Consider the following 18,431-nt stretch of genomic DNA (forward strand, 5'->3'; position numbering starts at 1 on the left):
ACTGCACCGCCCTTGATCGCATGGAGCAACAGGGGGTGGTGTGGCCGAGCTCCCTGCCATCCAGGACCTTTATATCACGCACATACTTTCATACTGACTCTACTCACACACAGTCATCATATACACTGCTGCTACTCTGTTTATCATATGTCCTGATGCCTAGTCAACTTACCCCTACCAATCCAGTATCCCTGCACATCGTAAATGGTACTGGCACTGACCCTGTATACTGTAGCTTACTTACTTTCTTGAGTTCTTCCATCAATTTATAATGTGTTTTTGTTCTACTTGACTTTATATTATAAATTGGCTCGTTTGAGTCCTGAAAGCTGATTGGCTGAAAGCCGTGGTATAGCAAACCATATACCACGTGTATGACCAAAAACATTATTTTACTGTTTTAATTACATTGGTAACCAGTTTATAATAGTGATAAGGCACCTCAGGGTTTTGTGGTATATGGCCATTATACCACAGCTAATGGCTGTATCCAGGCACTGTACATTGCGTAGTGCATAAGAACAGCCCTAAGCCGTGGTATATTGGCCATATACTGTACCACACCCCCTCCTGCCTTGCTTAAGTATAATATTTTTACTACTGATATTGATTACTGCATTGTTGGGAAAGAGCATGCAATAAAGACATTTCACTGTACTCAACAATAAAACTTGAAACCAACAAAAAGCACTCTGCTTGGTACTGTAGACCATCTAAGGTAAAGGGTGTACTGGAGGTACTGTAGGAGGAATGTTGTTTTTAAATCGTATCTCCTTAATTGGAGGAGGATATTTGGCTCTGTCTCTGTAAAAGGTAAAAAAGCTGCAGAATGCTTGCTCTCAGCTCTAATTGTGGTGTGTCGTATGAGAGCCTGTGTGTGTGTGTGTGTGTGTGTGTGTGTGTGTGTGTGTGTGTGAAGAGCCTCATCAGTGAGACTAGTGAGAGGTTTAATACAGCTTTTCTCAATGACCTTCTCCAGATATGGAGTCTGACCTTTTACTCTTCTAATTTTATTAAACGGTTATTATCACTTCCTTTATCAGCTCAATCACAACTCTCCATTCTGTAAAACAACTTCAACAATCTCTCATCTTTCTCGCTCTCTGCCTTTCTTTGTCTCGCTCTCCCCTCATTTCGTCTCACTCATCTCCCAATCTTTCTCCCTCAAATCGGTCTTTCCCTCTCCCCTCTCTGCCTTCTCTCTCCATATTTTCCCATGTCAAATTAAAATAATAATGGAATGCATAGTGATACCATGGAGATCTAAGATGTTTGTCTTTCTCTCAAGCGGCATAGGCTTTTATTATGATAATGCAATTTTATTCATAAAAGCAATTCTGCTGCAATCATTTTACAGGTGTGAAGAAACATATGTGTTGATTGAAATAACAGAAATGGGTAGAAGAGGCGATATTATTCATTTACCTTTACCCGTTTCCTGCAGAGCACAGCAGAATCAGAACATGTGTGATGAGAATAACTTAAAAACATGCATTATGGGTTACTCAAATGCAACAGGGTTGTCCCATTTTCACAGTTAATTTATCGGAAAATAAATATATATATATATATATAAAAAAAAAAAATCTATATGATTTCCTGTATAATGTACCATCTACTGCCCTCAAACTCAACTCTGGACATCGAAGCCAATTACACTGCATTTGTTCATTGTTCCCATCTAATCAGGGACTGATTTAGACCTGGGACACCAGGTGGGTGCAATTAATTATCAGGTAGAACAGAAAACTCCGTACCTGGTAGGGTAAGAGTTGAATAGCCCTGATCTACCGTATATTATGCACTGTATAGGGAGTAGGATGCCATTTGAGACACATCCTAGGTGTACTATAGGACTGGATTTAGTCCTGTATGACCAGGCGAGGTTGTGTGGCTGGCATCTCACTGATCCACCTGTTTGAAGAGACAGTGAGAGAGAGAGACACAGAGAGAGAAATACATTGTTTACTGGAGAAACTGACCTATTCATCACACCAAATTATCCACCAATGAAACGCTTCAGTTTGTATTTCTCCTGAGGGATCTCCCTATTCTCCCAACCTAGCCCTATGAATCTCATATCCCGTGCAGAATTTCATCAAATTGGAGTTTTATGGATATAAATGCAGGACATAAGATTACTGTGTATGAATTATTAAAGGATATACCAGTAGGGAGAAATCCACAGATAAACACTTTATAATATGGTAATCTATTATAGATAACATAATCTAAAGACTACGGTCATCAGGTGGGACCATGTGTTGTATCGACCATAATGCATTGCTAGAGCTGTTCCAAGCCATCATCCTGCTGGAAACAATACAGCAACGTTTGGTCGTCCAAGTGAGTTTGAAATAGAGTCAGGGATAGGGTTGCAAAATTCCAGGAACTTTCAATAAATTCCCTGGTTTTCCAGAAATCCTGGTTGGAGGATTCTGGATTTCCTGCTTATTCCTTCCATTCAATTCCAGGAATCCTCCAACTGGGATTTTGGGAAAACCATGGAATTTATTGAAAGTTCCCGGAATATCATATCAGCAACATGTTATCTATGATGTCCACCATGAACAGAATATAACCCTGTAGCTAGTAGGCTACATCTGAAGGGTTTAAACACAATATATACACACTTTTCACATTTGTGTTTTTTCATCAGAAATGATTGTTATGGGTACCTTCATTTGGGTGTAAAATATGACTATTCTCAGATTTTTCAATCATAGGTTTTTGGTTGAAAATCCATTGTTTAGCTGGAATGGATTGTTCGTATCCTGTATATGTGTCTCTGATATGTGGTTGTCTCACCGAGCTGTCTTAAGATGAATGCACTAACTGTAAGGCGCTCTGGATAAGAGCATCTGCTAAATGACTCAAATGCAAATGTACATGTTTTACATACAGCTCTCATATTACTGCATTGAATTATACAAAAAATATATAAATATTGATGTCACAAATGTATCATTTGAACAGTTCTTTCTTAAAAACAAAACAAATATGCTTTAAGTGAGAATAGGCATTGGTCTAAAGCCGAAAAAGAAATTCACATGAGCACCACAATGCCAATTCCACCAATACTCTAACAAGGTTTTCCAGCACACAGCTTTGACCTACTACAGTAGCTATGTTGGTATTGTACTGCAAACTATGTGTAGGCAGGTTGCTTAGGGTTCAAACCTTCTCAAATAGACTAATTCATACTCTTAGAGAAGGTGCTTCCACAATAATGTGATTAGTACCGCATACAAGATAAAGTTTTGGATTCTTCACACACCACAGTAAGACATTATCCCATTACACTATCTTTACATGCTTTTTTTTATTAAATGAAAGCAAGCTTTGATTTTATACTTACAGGACTGTAAGTTGGTGCATGCCTGTATTTCCTTAAACCTTTATTTTAGCAAAACATGTCATTGAAACAAATATATCATAATAAGAAACATTTTTAGTCAGTAGATGCCCAACATAACAAAAAGGTGTTGGTGTGTTGTGTTCCGGAGTTCCAAATTGAGCAGCTGCTGAAAAATGAGCTCCTGTATATATTGAGATTTAAATGTTTTTTTAGAGTGAAGTACATCGAAAAAATCAAGAGAAAACTGCAAGACTCAATAGAAGACAAAACAAGGAACAAACCAAAAAGACAGGCTTTTGAAGAAGTAACTATTTTTCATAAAATTGTACAGTTATCTTAGCTAGCTGAATTGCTAGCTGAATTGTTTACTTGTTGCTAAGCAGTTGCTAGGGACTCTCCTGGAAGAAGCTAGCTAGCTTACAAAGAATAACAACAAAAAATATCTAGTTAACAGAAGAAAGGAAGACAAAATAAGGACAGAAGAAAAAGGAAAAGAAAAAAGGACAACAAAGTGAAACCTCTAAAGAAACAAGAGACCATAATACAAGAAACAGCACTATAGAGAGATAGAACAACAACAACGCAGCCACTGCCAGCTAGCCTACTTCAGCAGTACTGTATCATTTGAATTATTTTAGTCAATAAGATTCCTGCTACGTAAGCTTAACTTTCTGAACATTCGAGACGTGTAGTCCATTTGTCATTCCAATCTCCTTTGCATTAGCGTAACCTCTTCTGTAGCCTGTCAACTATGTGTCTGTCTATCCCTGTTCTCTCCTCTCTGCACAGACCATACAAACGCTCCACACCGCGTGGCCGCGGCCACTCTAATCTGGTGGTCCCAGCGCGCACGACCCACGTGGAGTTCCAGGTCTCCGGTAGCCTCTGGAACTGCCGATCTGCGGCCAACAAGGCAGAGTTCATCTCAGCCTATGCTTCCCTCCAGTCCCTCGACTTCTTGGCACTGACGGAAACATGGATCACCACAGATAACACTGCTACTCCTACTGCTCTCTCTTCGTCCGCCCACGTGTTCTCGCACACCCCGAGAGCTTCTGGTCAGCGGGGTGGTGGCACCGGGATCCTCATCTCTCCCATGTGGTCATTCTCTCTTTCTCCCCTTACCCATTTGTCTATCGCCTCCTTTGAATTCCATGCTGTCACAGTTACCAGCCCTTTCAAGCTTAACATCCTTATCATTTATCGCCCTCCAGGTTCCCTCGGAGAGTTCATCAATGAGCTTGATGCCTTGATAAGCTCCTTTCCTGAGGATGGCTCACCTCTCACAGTTCTGGGCGACTTTAACCTCCCCCCACGTCTACCTTTGACTCATTCCTCTCTGCCTCCTTCTTTCCACTCCTCTCCTCTTTTGACCTCACCCTCTCACCTTCCCCCCTACTCACAAGGCAGGCAATACGCTCGACCTCATCTTTACTAGATGCTGTTCTTCCACTAACCTCACTGCAACTCCCCTCCAAGTCTCCGACCACTACCTTGTATCCTTTTCCCTCTTGCTCTCATCCAACACTTCCCACACTGCCCCTATTCGGATGGTATCGCGCCGTCCCAATCTTCGCTCTCTCTCCCCCGCTACTCTCTCCTCTTCCATCCTATCATCTCTTCCCTCTGCTCAAACCTTCTCCAACCTATCTCCTGATTCTGCCTCCTCAACCCTCCTCTCCTCCCTTTCTGCATCCCTTGATTCTCTATGTCCCCTATCCGCCAGGCCGGCTCGGTCCTCCCCTCCTGCTCCGTGGCTCGACGACTCATTGCGAGCTCACAGAACAGGGCTCCGGGCAGCCGAGCGGAAATGGAGGAAAACTCGCCTCCCTGCGGACCTGGCATCCTTTCACTCCCTCCTCTCTACATTTTCCTCTTCTGTCTCTGCTGCTAAAGCCACTTTCTACCACTCTAAAGTCCAAGCATCTGCCTCTAACCCTAGGAAGCTCTTTGCCACCTTCTCCTCCCTCCTGAATCCTCCTCCCCCTCCCCCTCCTCCCTCTCTGCAGATGACTTCGTCAACCATTTTGAAAAGAAGGTCGACGACATCCGATCCTCGTTTGCTAAGTCAAACGACACCGCTGGTTCTGCTCACACTGCCCTACCCTGTGCTCTGACCTCTTTCTCCCCTCTCTCTCCAGATGAAATCTCGCGTCTTGTGACGGCCGGCCGCCCAACAACCTGCCCGCTTGACCCTATTCCCTCCTCTCTTCTCCAGACCATTTCCGGAGACCTTCTCCCTTACCTCACCTCGCTCATCAACTCATCCCTGACCGCTGGCTACGTCCCTTCCGTCTTCAAGAGAGCGAGAGTTGCACCCCTTCTGAAAAAACCTACACTCGATCCCTCCGATGTCAACAACTACAGACCAGTATCCCTTCTTTCTTTTCTCTCCAAAACTCTTGAACGTGCCGTCCTTGGCCAGCTCTCCCGCTATCTCTCTCAGAATGACCTTCTTGATCCAAATCAGTCAGGTTTCAAGACTAGTCATTCAACTGAGACTGCTCTTCTCTGTATCACGGAGGCCCTCCGCACTGCTAAAGCTAACTCTCTCTCCTCTGCTCTCATCCTTCTAGACCTATCGGCTGCCTTCGATACTGTGAACCATCAGATCCTCCTCTCCACCCTCTCCGAGTTGGGCATCTCCGGCGCTGCCCACGCTTGGATTGCGTCCTACCTGACAGGTCGCTCCTACCAGGTGGCGTGGCGAGAATCTGTCTCCTCACCACGCGCTCTCACCACTGGCGTCCCCCAGGGCTCTGTTCTAGGCCCTCTCCTATTCTCGCTATACACCAAGTCACTTGGCTCTGTCATAACCTCACATGGTCTCTCCTATCATTGCTATGCAGACGACACACAATTAATCTTCTCCTTTCCCCCTTCTGATGACCAGGTGGCGAATCACATCTCTGCATGTCTGGCAGACATATCAGTGTGGATGACGGATCACCACCTCAAGCTGAACCTCGGCAAGACGGAGCTGCTCTTCCTCCCGGGAAGGACTGCCCGTTCCATGATCTCGCCATCACGGTTGACAACTCCATTGTGTCCTCCTCCCAGAGCGCTAAGAACCTTGGCGTGATCCTGGACAACACCCTGTCGTTCTCAACTAACATCAAGGCGGTGGCCCGTTCTTGTAGGTTCATGCTCTACAACATCCGCAGAGTACGACCCTGCCTCACACAGGAAGCAGCGCAGGTCCTAATCCAGGCACTTGTCATCTCCCGTCTGGATTACTGCAACTCGCTGTTGGCTGGGCTCCCTGCCTGTGCCATTAAACCCCTACAACTCATCCAGAACGCCGCAGCCCGTCTGGTGTTCAACCTTCCCAAGTTCTCTCACGTCACCCCGCTCCTCCGCTCTCTCCACTGGCTTCCAGTTGAAGCTCGCATCCGCTACAAGACCATGGTGCTTGCCTACGGAGCTGTGAGGGGAACGGCACCTCAGTACCTCCAGGCTCTGATCAGGCCCTACACCCAAACAAGGGCACTGCGTTCATCCACCTCTGGCCTGCTCGCCTCCCTACCACTGAGGAAGTACAGTTCCCGCGCAGCCCAGTCAAAACTGTTCGCTGCTCTGGCCCCCCAATGGTGGAACAAACTCCCTCACGACGCCAGGACAGCGGAGTCAATCACCACCTTCCGGAGACACCTGAAACCCCACCTCTTTCAGGAATACCTAGGATAGGATAAAGTAATCCTTCTCACCCCCCCTTAAAAGATTTAGATGCACTATTGTAAAGTGGCTGTTCCACTGGATGTCTTAAGGTGAACGCACCAATTTGTAAGTCGCTCTGGATAAGAGCGTCTGCTAAATGACTTAAATGTTAAATGTTAAAATGTTAAATGTGTTGGACACAGTAGATCAGATAGCTGCATTCCTGATTTCTGTAATTGTTAGCTCACCTGTGTAATAATGACATAGGCTCAGAACCACTTGTCTTTCAAACATGGCCCTGTTTTATTAATTGCTTTGAGGATCAACGGACAGTTCATTACCTCTGTCAAAAGAATGTGAGGCTTAAAGTTATGTTTGTACTTGTATTTATTTTTGCAATAAAGATGGTGATGCAAAAACAATACACATTTACAATAGGCATATATCTAAAAATACATAAAGCCAAATGATACTGTAGACATACAGTGCACTCGGAGAGTATTCAGACCTCTGGACTTTTTCCACATTTTGTTACGTTACAGCCTTATTCTATAATCGTTTAAAAAAAATACAAATTCCAGGTGGAAGCCACTCCTCAGTAAAAGGCACATGACAGCCCGCTTAAAGTTTTCCAAAAGGCACCTAAAGACTATCAGACCATGAGAAACAAGATTCTCTGGTCTGATGAAACCCAGATTGAACTGTTTGGCCTAAATGGCAAGAGTTATGTCTGGAGGAAACCTGGCACCATCCCTACGGTGAAGTTTGGTGGTGGCAACATGCTGTGGGCGTGTTTTTCAGCAGCAGGGACTGGGAGAATAGTTATGATCAAGGGAAAGATGAATGGAGCAAGTAGAGAGATCCTTGATGAAAACCTGCTCTAGAGCACTCAGGGCATCAAGACTGGGGTGAAGGTTCACCTTCCAACAAGACAATGACCCTAAGCACACAGCCAAGACAACGCAGGAGTGGCTTCGGGACAAGTCTCTGAATGTCCTTGAGTGGCCCAGCTAGAGCCTGGACTTGAACCTGATCGAACATCTCTGGAGAAAGAAAAAAAATAGCTGTGCAGCGATTCTCCCCATCCAATCTGACAGAGCTGGAGAGGATCTGCAGAGAAGAGTGTGGTGTGCCAATACAGGTGTGCCAAGCTGGTAGCGTCATACCCAAGAAGACTTGAGGATGTAATCACTGCCCAAGGTGCATCTACGAAGTACTGAGTAAAGGGTCTGAATATGTATGTAGATGTCATATTTCCATTTATTTATTTAGTTTTATACATTTGCAAAACATTTGGGTTTTTTTTTTTTTGCTTTGTCATTATGGGGTATTGTGTGTAGATTGATAAGGGGAAAAAACGATTTCATTCAATTTTGTCTAACAACATTTTTAAAAAGTCAAGGTGTCTGAATATTTATAGAATGCACAGAATAGCGTTTTGAAATGATATATTTTAAACAAATACAGCTCTGTCATTGAACAACCCCATGTCATGATGAGATTGTGTTTCTTCACTCTCTTTCATAAGATCTTTAAATTAAACAAAAGCTAATTTACCAACATTTCTGAAAATGCACATAATAGCGTTTTGGAAACAAACTAATTTCATATGGGATGTTTGAGTTGAAAAACTGCATGTAGCATCATTGATGACTTGATAATATAACATACGTACGTATAAGATGAAATGTAACAGTCATATTCTCATTCTAAGCATGTTTATTTTTAGCAAACAATGGGTGTAGTAAAACCACTAGACGATATCACAGTGTGTATTACACTTGACCATTACACACCTACTCATACAAAAGACAATCACCTGGATGAAATCAAATTTAGAAAAGTGTTGGCTAATAAACTATTTGTTTGTTGTCGGAGCCAAGGTTGGCGCGGGTGACTGAATTGATAACTACTTGCTGCTGTCAGATGTGTATACACCGGTGACTGCTTGCATTCATTCTTTGCTTGCGGGCTCATTTCTGTGACAGGCCCCAACGATGTGCCTTCATTTCAGTCTTAATGAGAGAGTGTACATGCGGAACAGAAAAGCTTTAGGGTGCCGCAGTCACAACTAATCCAAACAGCCTTCTCTCTGTTGCCGTTCCTTCACTGTAATAACACGAGCGCAGCTGAGGCCAAATTAAACCTGTAATTTTGGGAAATAAAAAATATAATTGTGTCGGATGTGTCGGCACGCTACAATGCGCTCCGAGCCTGATCCCTGCAGAGAGTCTAGTTGGTGCTGATGAAGGAATGTCCAGTGGGATTATGCAATATACCCATCCTTGTCATTGAGAGTGAGACAATTGGAAGTGTCATGTTTATCATCACCGGTCCAATTACCAGCTTGGTTTGGAGTTCTTGGTTATACCTTTGACTTTGAAACAGCCTGGATGTTTTTTGCAGGTGCATTACAACACTGTTGTTTTTACAATGTACTGTATCTGGCCTACACACAATACACCATAATGTCAAAGTGGAATTATGTTTTCAGAACATTTTTATGTTTTATTAAAAATGTAAATCTGAAATGTCTTGAAAGTATTCAACCCCTTTTGTTATGACAAGCATAAATAAATTCAGGAGTAAACATTTGCTTAACAAGTCACAAAATAAGTTGCATGCAATCACTCTGTGTGCAACAATAGTGTTTAACAGGATTTTTTGAATGACTCATCTCTGTACCCCACACATAAAAGTATCTGTAAAGGTCCCTCAGTCAAGCAGTGAATTTCAAACACAGATTCAACCAAAGACCAGGGAGGTTTTCCAATGCCTCGCAAAGAATGGCACCTATTGGTAGATGAGTAAAAAAAGCAAACATTGAATATCCCTTTGAGTACTGTATGGTGAAGTTATTAATTACACTTTGGATGGTGTATCAATACACCCAGTCACTATAAAGATGTAGGCATCCTTCCTAACTCAGTTGCCAGAGAGGAAGAAAACCGCTCAAGGATTTTCCATGAGGCCAATGGTGACTTTAAAACAGAGTTAAATGGCTGTGATGGGAGAAAAGTGAGGATGGATCAACAACATTGTAGTTACTCCACAATACTAACCTAAATGGCAGAGTAAAAAGAAGGAAGCCTGTACATAATACAAATATTCCAAAACATGCATCATGTTTGCAATAAGGAACTAAAGTAAAATTGCAAAAAAATGTGGCAAAGAAATCAACGTTATGTCCTGAATACAAAGAGTTATATTTAGGGCAAATCCAACACAACACATCACTGAGTACCACTCTTCATATTTCCAAGCATGGTGGTGGCTACAGCATGTTATGGATATGCTTGTCATGGACAAGGACTAGGCAGTTTTTTGGGGGGATAAAAAGAAACAGAATAGAGCTAAGCACAGGCAAAATCCTAGAGGAAAACCTGGTTCAGTCTGCTTTCCAACAGACACTGGGAGATGAATTCACCTTTCAGCAGGACAATAACTTAAAACACAAGGCCAAAAATACACTGTAGTTGCTTACCAAGACGACATTGAATGTTTCGAGTGGCCTAGTTACAGTTTTGACTTAAATCGGCTTGAAGATCTATGGCAAGACTTAAAACTGGCTGTCCAGCAATGATTAACAACCAATTTGACAAAGCTTGAATAAGAATTGTTTGTGCAATCCAGGTGTGCAAAGCTCTTAGAGACTTACCCAGAAAGACTCACAGCTATAATCGCTGCCAAAGGTGATTCTAACATGTATTGACTCAGGGGCGGGAATACTTATGTTAATGAAATAAATAAAAAAAGTATCTTTTGAAAAACATTTCAAGTGACTTTTTAGAAAAGGATACAGACAAATATTAACTTGCAAATGTACAAGTCTAAGGGGGACCTTTGCAGAGGTGCACTTACTCTTGTACAGTCCAATCAGCCTTAGGGCCATGTCATTAATATTATACTGAATACCAGTGTGACTGTTCATTTGGATATATTCAATTGAAGAATCATTTTGTACACTTTTTCTGCTACAATTTAATGTTCACAAATAAAAATCTAAAGTTCAATGGGTTTCCATCGCATTTGGAACTCTACCGTTTTGTCACAAAAACAGTTGCATTAAATAGAAAATGTGCCTACTCTGGTCTTGGCACGTGTACTCTAGTCAATGGCTTGCAGATACAGTCCGGATCGGCTGTGAGGGTACGCTAGTGTAGTTGAAAATAGAGATAGTGAATAAATGTGAATGATGATGAAGGCCAGTGATGAAGATGCGTCTAGCGACTTGCTGGGGACCAGCTTGATGACTCAATCACGATTTATGGCATTGTTTGGGTGGCCTGTCATCTGTGTACTATCAGAGGGTCAAACACACCTTATCTGTGGTAAGCTCGAGGAAGAGCCATTCCCACAGAAGTCATAGGGTCACTGAAGCCAGGAGAGATGTGAAGAATGATGAAACTTGAATCGACTAAATTAATGTTAGTGAATTAAAATGGTTATGTTTGGATTGTTTCAAGAGTTCATAAAGAGCTAAGAATGTTGATATGTTACATTGTACTGTAAGTGGTATGGATTTATCGTTACAGAGGAACTGTTATTCTAATTGTCGGAGGGCGGATAGTTCAAAGAGGAGTGACACAGGGGTGCACCCGTATAATTTAGATAAGAGTTGTGATGATTAGATCCAAGAATCTGTGTGTTGTTTTCATGCCTCTGTTTTAATGTTTTGAGTCACGCAAAGTGATGGTAATTAGACGATAGGAGATACTGGGAGTTAGCGATCTTGGAAGAATAAAAGCTGGGCTCAAATTTAGACCAGGGAGTCAATGGTAAACCGATCTCTTGATGTACATTTGTATGTCATAGTGGTGAATTTTCTTTGCTGTTAAGACTTAGGATATGTTGTATTCTTTATATCGTGAAGACTTCCGGTATGTACCATTTGCTTATTGAATTCTTATTGCGTAACTGCAATAAATATGATTACTTTTAAAATGGATACAAACAGTAGTCCTCACATTTCTGAGTAATATTCCTTTAATTATTATTTGGTGAAATGTCTAATGGTAAATGTTATTCACAATACATATAGCATATGTGGCTCGTATTCAGGAAACTAGGCCTATGTCGCATGTCACTACTTCACAGGAACTGCATTTGAACATAAACATGTACTTTTTATCAAAATTAGTTTTTTGGCAGAAAGACCTTCAGGAACATGTGAACGTTCATGTGCCTTAATAACAAACTTGTATTTGATCCATAAATCCGAATAAAATTGTTAATTAAATGAGCCTAGTTGGTTTAGCTACAGAAAAAGTCAGAAGCCTTCCCGCTAGCCATGATTGGCTGAGATAAGATGGGCTGGACATGCCGGGAGATGAGTTTGGATTGGTGTGCATGTAGCATGCTTCTGTCTGTAAAGTGAGTTGTTCCGGATGTGTTGATAATCTTTTCAACAGCGCCATTTTTAAAGATATAACGTTAGCCATCGAGAACTACAAGAGTTTTGCTACTTTTCTCAACAACATTGATACCCTGAATTTACCAGGCGCTATCGACAGATCAGCTGGTAAAAAGTAATGGGCTACTTTCTGCACATGCCACGGTCAGTGTGAACCGGAGTGACCTGACACAACGCTGGCCAAACAAGATGTAGCCACAAACTAAACAGAGTTAAATGGTTCCAGTCTGCCGTGAAGCATTCATCCATGTATGCAAGTCAGAGTCTAACAAAATGTTCTAATATTGTCAGAAAGTTGTTTTTATTGCAAGATAAACTGTACTGTTAGCTAGCAAACGTTAGCTTGCTGGTTTGCTAGCTAACATTACGTGTATGATCTGTGTAGTAATATTATTTAAATCAGAAATCCATTTGCATTGCTAGTTACAGCCTAACGTTAGCTAGCTAACATTGAACCTAGTTTGTTAGCTTCAGCTACCTGCAGATTCATACTACAGCTATGATAATGTTTGTATTGGTAGTAGTACGAGTTGGAATTATCCCGGTTCATAACTAGCTAGCTACATGTCTAAACAAAAGACTCCACTTCGGCCGCATTATTACATGACCCATCAAATTAGCCAGGTGTGTCTGGGGGTGATTACGGCCATCTATTTGAATTTCATGAACATGTGTACAATGTCTAAACAATAGTGACCTGTCCACTTAGCTAGATGTGGCTGGGGGGTGCTTATAGCATTTACTTCACATGACCCATCAATTTAGACAAGTGTTGGGTAAGCGTAGTCTAATAATAATAAAATATTTATACAATACTTTTTTCTGGACACTTTCTGTTTTTGATACTAATATACAAGTAACCACTTCGCTGTACCGTTTACACCTTCTGTATCCTGTGCATGTCACAAATATAATGACCTTTCATTTAATATAGCGTGTGTTCACCAAATGGCCTCATGTGAATCCTTAAAGAGATGGATGGAGCTAAGGCTTAAGGTGTGAACGATGCTGAATGGATGTAGACAAAGAAGAGCTCTCCAGTACGTGTACCAAAATATTCAAGGGCCATTTTCTCAAAAGTGGGGTTACAAGTTGATCAAATTTCAAGGCAGAATTACTTTCCCATTGTTCTTCAATTGCAGTGTATGACCGGATCTAGGCGGTCGGTCACATGCATGCTTGGTCTCTAACTATACATCTCTGAGTCAAGGTTAACTCAATCATTTAATGCTAGGACATTGATTGCAAGACATTAACTTAGCCTCTTAAAAATTGCATTGTAAACCTAGACACGTGCATCTTATAGTATTTCGAGCGGTGACATAAGGCTCGCAACCTTGGCTATTCCCACTGTATACGATTATGGGCCTATAGCATTCATATGATAATGAAGTTAGATGGCATATCATAGTAGGGTCAGAGACCCCTACACACATTCTCTGTTATCCTCAGACAAACTGAATTTTCACTATCCTACATCAGTGCTCGACTTGGACTGATATAGGTTCCGGTACTCATTTTGGGTGCCTAATGACTGCCTTGCCTGGTTCACCAACTACTTTGCAGACAGAGTTCAGTGTGTCAAATCGGAGGGCATGTTGTCCGGTCCTCTGGCAGTCTCTATGGGGGTGCCACAGGGTTCAATTCTAGGACAGACTCTTTTCTCTGTATATATCAATGATGTTGCTCTTGCTGCGGGCGATTCCCTGATCCACCTCTACGCAGACGACACCATTCTGTATACTTCTGGCCCTTCCTTGGACACTGTGCTATCTAACCTCCAAACGAGCTCCAATGCCATAGAACACTCCTTCCGTGGCCTCCAACTGCTCTTAAACGCTAGTAAAACCAAATGCATGCTTTTCAACCGTTCGCTGCCTGCACCCGCACGCCCGACTAGCATCACCACCCTGGATGGTTCCGACCTAGAATATGTGGACATCTATAAGTACCTAGGTGTCTGGCTAGACTGTAAACTCTCCTTCCAGACTCATATCAAACATCTCCAATCTAAAATCAAATCTTGAGTCAGGCTTTCTATTCCGCAACAAAGCATCCTTCACTCACGCCGCCAAACTTACCCTAGTAAAACTGACTATCCTACTGATCCTCGACTTCGGCGATGTCATCTACAAAATAGCTTCCAATACTCTACTCAGCAAACTGGATGCAGTTTATCACAGTGCTGCCATCCGTTTTGTCACTAAAGCACCTTATACCACCCACCACTGCGACCTGTATGCTCTAGTCAGCTGGCCCTCGCTACATATTCGTCGCCAGACCCACTGGCTCCAGGTCATCTACAAGTCCATGCTAGGTAAAGCTCCGCCTTATCTCAGTTCACTGGTCACGATGGCAACACCCACCCGTAGCACGCGCTCCAGCAGGTGTATCTCACTGATCATCCCTAAAGCCAACACCTCATTTGGCCGCCTTTCCTTCCAGTTCTCTGCTGCCTGTGACTGGAACGAATTGCAAAAATCTCTGAAGTTGGAGACTTTTATCACCCTCACCAACTTTAAACATCTGCTATCTGAGCAGCTAACCGATTGCTGCAGCTGTACATAGTCCATCGGTAAATAGCCCACCCAATTTACCTACCTCATCCCCATACTGTTTTTATGTATTTACTTTTCTGCTCTTTTGCACACCAGTATCTCTACCTGCACATGATCATCTGATCATTTATCACTCCAGTGTTAATCTGCAAAATTGTAATTATTCGCCTACCTCCTCATGCCTTTTGCACACAATGTATATAGACTATTTTTTTCTACTGTGTTATTGACTTGTTTATTGTTTACTCCACGTGTAACTCTGTGTTGTTGTCTGTTCACACTGCTATGCTTCATCTTGGCCAGGTCGCAGTTGTAAATGAGAACTTGTTCTCAACTAGCCTACCTGGTTAAATAAAGGTGAAATAAAAAATAACATTAAAAAAATATTTATAGGAAAGGAGCATCAAGATCACTTTGCACTTTCACCACCCTGTGAAGTGGCCTAATAAACTACATGGTTTCCCCGAGTCGTATCGCGTGACTCCAAGTTTACATCGAGATGGTTATTATATCAACATTTATGCATAAAGGCATTTCCACCCACATTTATCGCAGAATTAATTTTACCGACAAAAAGATCCGACCATGTCGAACGAACAAATTATCTGTCAGTATTTATAAAATTGTATCATAGCTGTCTTGATTTCTTTTAATAAGATGACTTTACTCGTCTAAAAACTGTGGATGGAAACGTGGTTAAAGTCATTAATAGTATCTTCAGCTCCTGCACAATTTGCCCATTCAGAGTGGACTGTCACTCATCTACCTACAGTAGGGTGCCAGTCTGGCTCTGCTTTGTCCATGTCTAGCACAGAAAAATCCAGGGAATCAATAAATATAGAAAGAGAAAGGGAGGGAAAAAAGGGAGAGTGAAATAGAGACAGAGAAAGAGAGAGACGGCTATGGAAACAACCCTGGTTTTACAGCCACCAGTTATCACCATTGTACCAGTCAGACAGTTTAGCCATTGAGTGGAACATAAGAAGGAAGGTAAATGTATACCTAAATAAATAATTAAATCAACAGACATGCTTACTTTGCCTTGAATCTGAGCAGTAGCAGCATCTTTCTGGCAAGTGTGTTTCTGGTTTGTGTGTCTTTAACAAACTGGATCGATCCACTGTCGTAATCAATGCAGTCGCTTCAACAAATCTCCATTCAGCAACAGTAGGAGTAACAGACTGTTCCCACGCATCAACAGACTGACAGACACCACAAAAAGACAGTAATCTGTTTCATATCTGCCTTCACCAGACGGTACTACGACCATCCTAACAGATGACAAAAAATCCTTCAAATTATCAGTCTCTTGCAAATGTTTTTCATCAGTTTGGACACATTTGGACTTCTGTCTGTCATCACCTCAGTTCCGTTTTCTGCAACTTCCCTTTGATTGTTTGTGAAAAATATCATTGGAATATAATATATTTTGTCATGTATTATACGGCATTCTGTACCATTTCCACAGTCATTAATTATAATCTAAGCTCACTACTTTATGATAAATGTAAATCTCTAGTGGAATATACCACATTTGCATTCAATTTCCCAACCTGCTCAACCAATAAACAGAGTTTGATTTCCAGGCTGTACAACATGGGAGGCTGTCTTAACCTCATCCATTTTGATTTATTGTGGGGAATGTATGGACAGTGCATTCGGGAAGTATTCAGTCCCCTTCCCTTTTTCCACATTTTGTTACGTTACAGCCTTATTCTAAAATTGATTAAACATTTTTTCCATCAATCTACACACAATACCCCATAATGACAAAGTGAAAAGAGGTTGTATTAAACATAAATGTATTAAAACATAAAACTTTATTTACATAATTATTCAGACCCTTTGCTATGAGACTCGAAATTGAGCTCAGATGCATCCTGTTTCCATTGATCATCCTTGAGATGTTTCTACAACTAGAGTCCACCGGTGGTAAATTCATTTGATTGGACATGATTTGGAAAGGCACACACCTGTCTACTTAAGGTCCCACAGTTGACAGTGCATGTCAGAGCAAGAACCAAGCCTTAAGGTCGAAATAATTGTCTGTAGAGCACCGAAACAGAATTGTGTCGAGGCACAGATCTGGGGAAGGGTACCAAAAAAATGTATGCAGCATTGATGGTCCCTAAGAACACAGTGGCCTCCATCATTCTTAAATGGAAGAAGTTTGGAACCACCAAGACTCTTTCTATAGCTGGCACCTCGGACAAATTGAGCAATCGGGGGAGAAGGGCTTTGGTCAGGGAGGTGACCAAGAACCCGATGGTCAATCTGACAGAGCTTCAGAGTTCCTCTGTGGAGATGGGAGAACCTTCCAGAAGCACAACCATCTCTGCAGCACTCCACCAAATCAGGCCTTTATGGTAGTGGTCAGACGGAAGCCACTCCTCAGTAAAAAGGTACATGACAGCCCGCTTGGAGTTTTCCAAAAGGCACCTAAAGGACTCTGACCATGAAAAACAAATCCCAAATCATATCTTATTGGTCATATACACATGGTTAGCAGATGTTATTACGAGTGTAGCGAAATGCTTATGCTTCTAGATGCGACAGTGCAGCAGTATCTAACAGGTAATATCTAACAATTCCACAACAAAACCTAATATCTAACAAATTCCACAACAAAACCTAATATCTAACAAATTCCACAACAAAACCCACACAATCCAGTAAAGGAATGGGACAAGAATATAGAAGTATAAAATATATGGATGAGCAGTGACAGAGCGGCTAAGATGCAATAGATAGTAAAGAATAGATAGTGAATGATATTATATACATATGAGATGAGTAATGCGAGATATGTAAACATTCTTAAAGTGACTAGTGTTCCATTTATTAAAAAGTGGCCAATGATATCAAGTCTGTAGGTAGGCAGCCGCCTCGCAGTGCTAGTGGTGGCTGTTTAACAATCTGATGGCCTTCTCTCTCTGTCCCAGCTTTGATGCACCTGTACTGACCTCACCTTCTGGATGGAAGCGGGGTGAACAGGCAGTGGTTCGGGTGGTTATTGATCTTTTTGCCTTCCTGTGACATTGGGTGTGGTAGGTGTCCTGGAGGGCAGGTAGTTTGCCCCCGGTGATGTGTTGTGCAGACCGCACCACCCTCTGGAGAGCCTTGCGGTTGTGGGCGGTGCAGTTGCCATACCAGGCGGTGAAACATCCCGACAGGATGCTGTTGTTGTTGCGCTGTTGAAGGCACTGTTGTGCCTTCTTCACTACACTGTCTGTGACCGTGGACGATTTCAGTTTGTCGGTGATATGTACACTGAGGAACTTAAAACTTTCCACTTTCTCCACTGCTGTCCCATCGATGTGGATAGGGGGGTGCTCCCTCTGCTGTTTCCTGAAGTCCACAATCATCTCTTTTGGTTTGCTGACATTCAGTGAGAGGTTATTTTCCTGACACCACACTCCGAGGGCCCTCACCCTGTAACGGTTTT

At 42.2% G+C, this 18,431-nt stretch overlaps 1 protein-coding gene across 1 annotated transcript in view; it reads right to left on the reverse strand.

Moving 5' to 3' along the window:
* Positions 1-1,271: 1,271 nt before the first annotated feature.
* Positions 1,272-18,431, reverse strand: part of zgc:174356 (uncharacterized protein LOC100137120 homolog) — a 45,144-nt gene continuing 27,984 nt past the window's right edge. Inside the window, exon 7 of the mRNA XM_029687832.2 lies at positions 1,272-1,914. Within this exon, the coding sequence (XP_029543692.1) occupies positions 1,863-1,914 (52 nt within the window). The 3' untranslated portion in view covers positions 1,272-1,862. The remainder of the gene's footprint in view (positions 1,915-18,431) is intronic.

Source organism: Oncorhynchus nerka, linkage group LG18, assembly GCF_034236695.1.
Source record: "Oncorhynchus nerka isolate Pitt River linkage group LG18, Oner_Uvic_2.0, whole genome shotgun sequence".
Classification (NCBI taxonomy): domain Eukaryota; kingdom Metazoa; phylum Chordata; class Actinopteri; order Salmoniformes; family Salmonidae; genus Oncorhynchus; species Oncorhynchus nerka.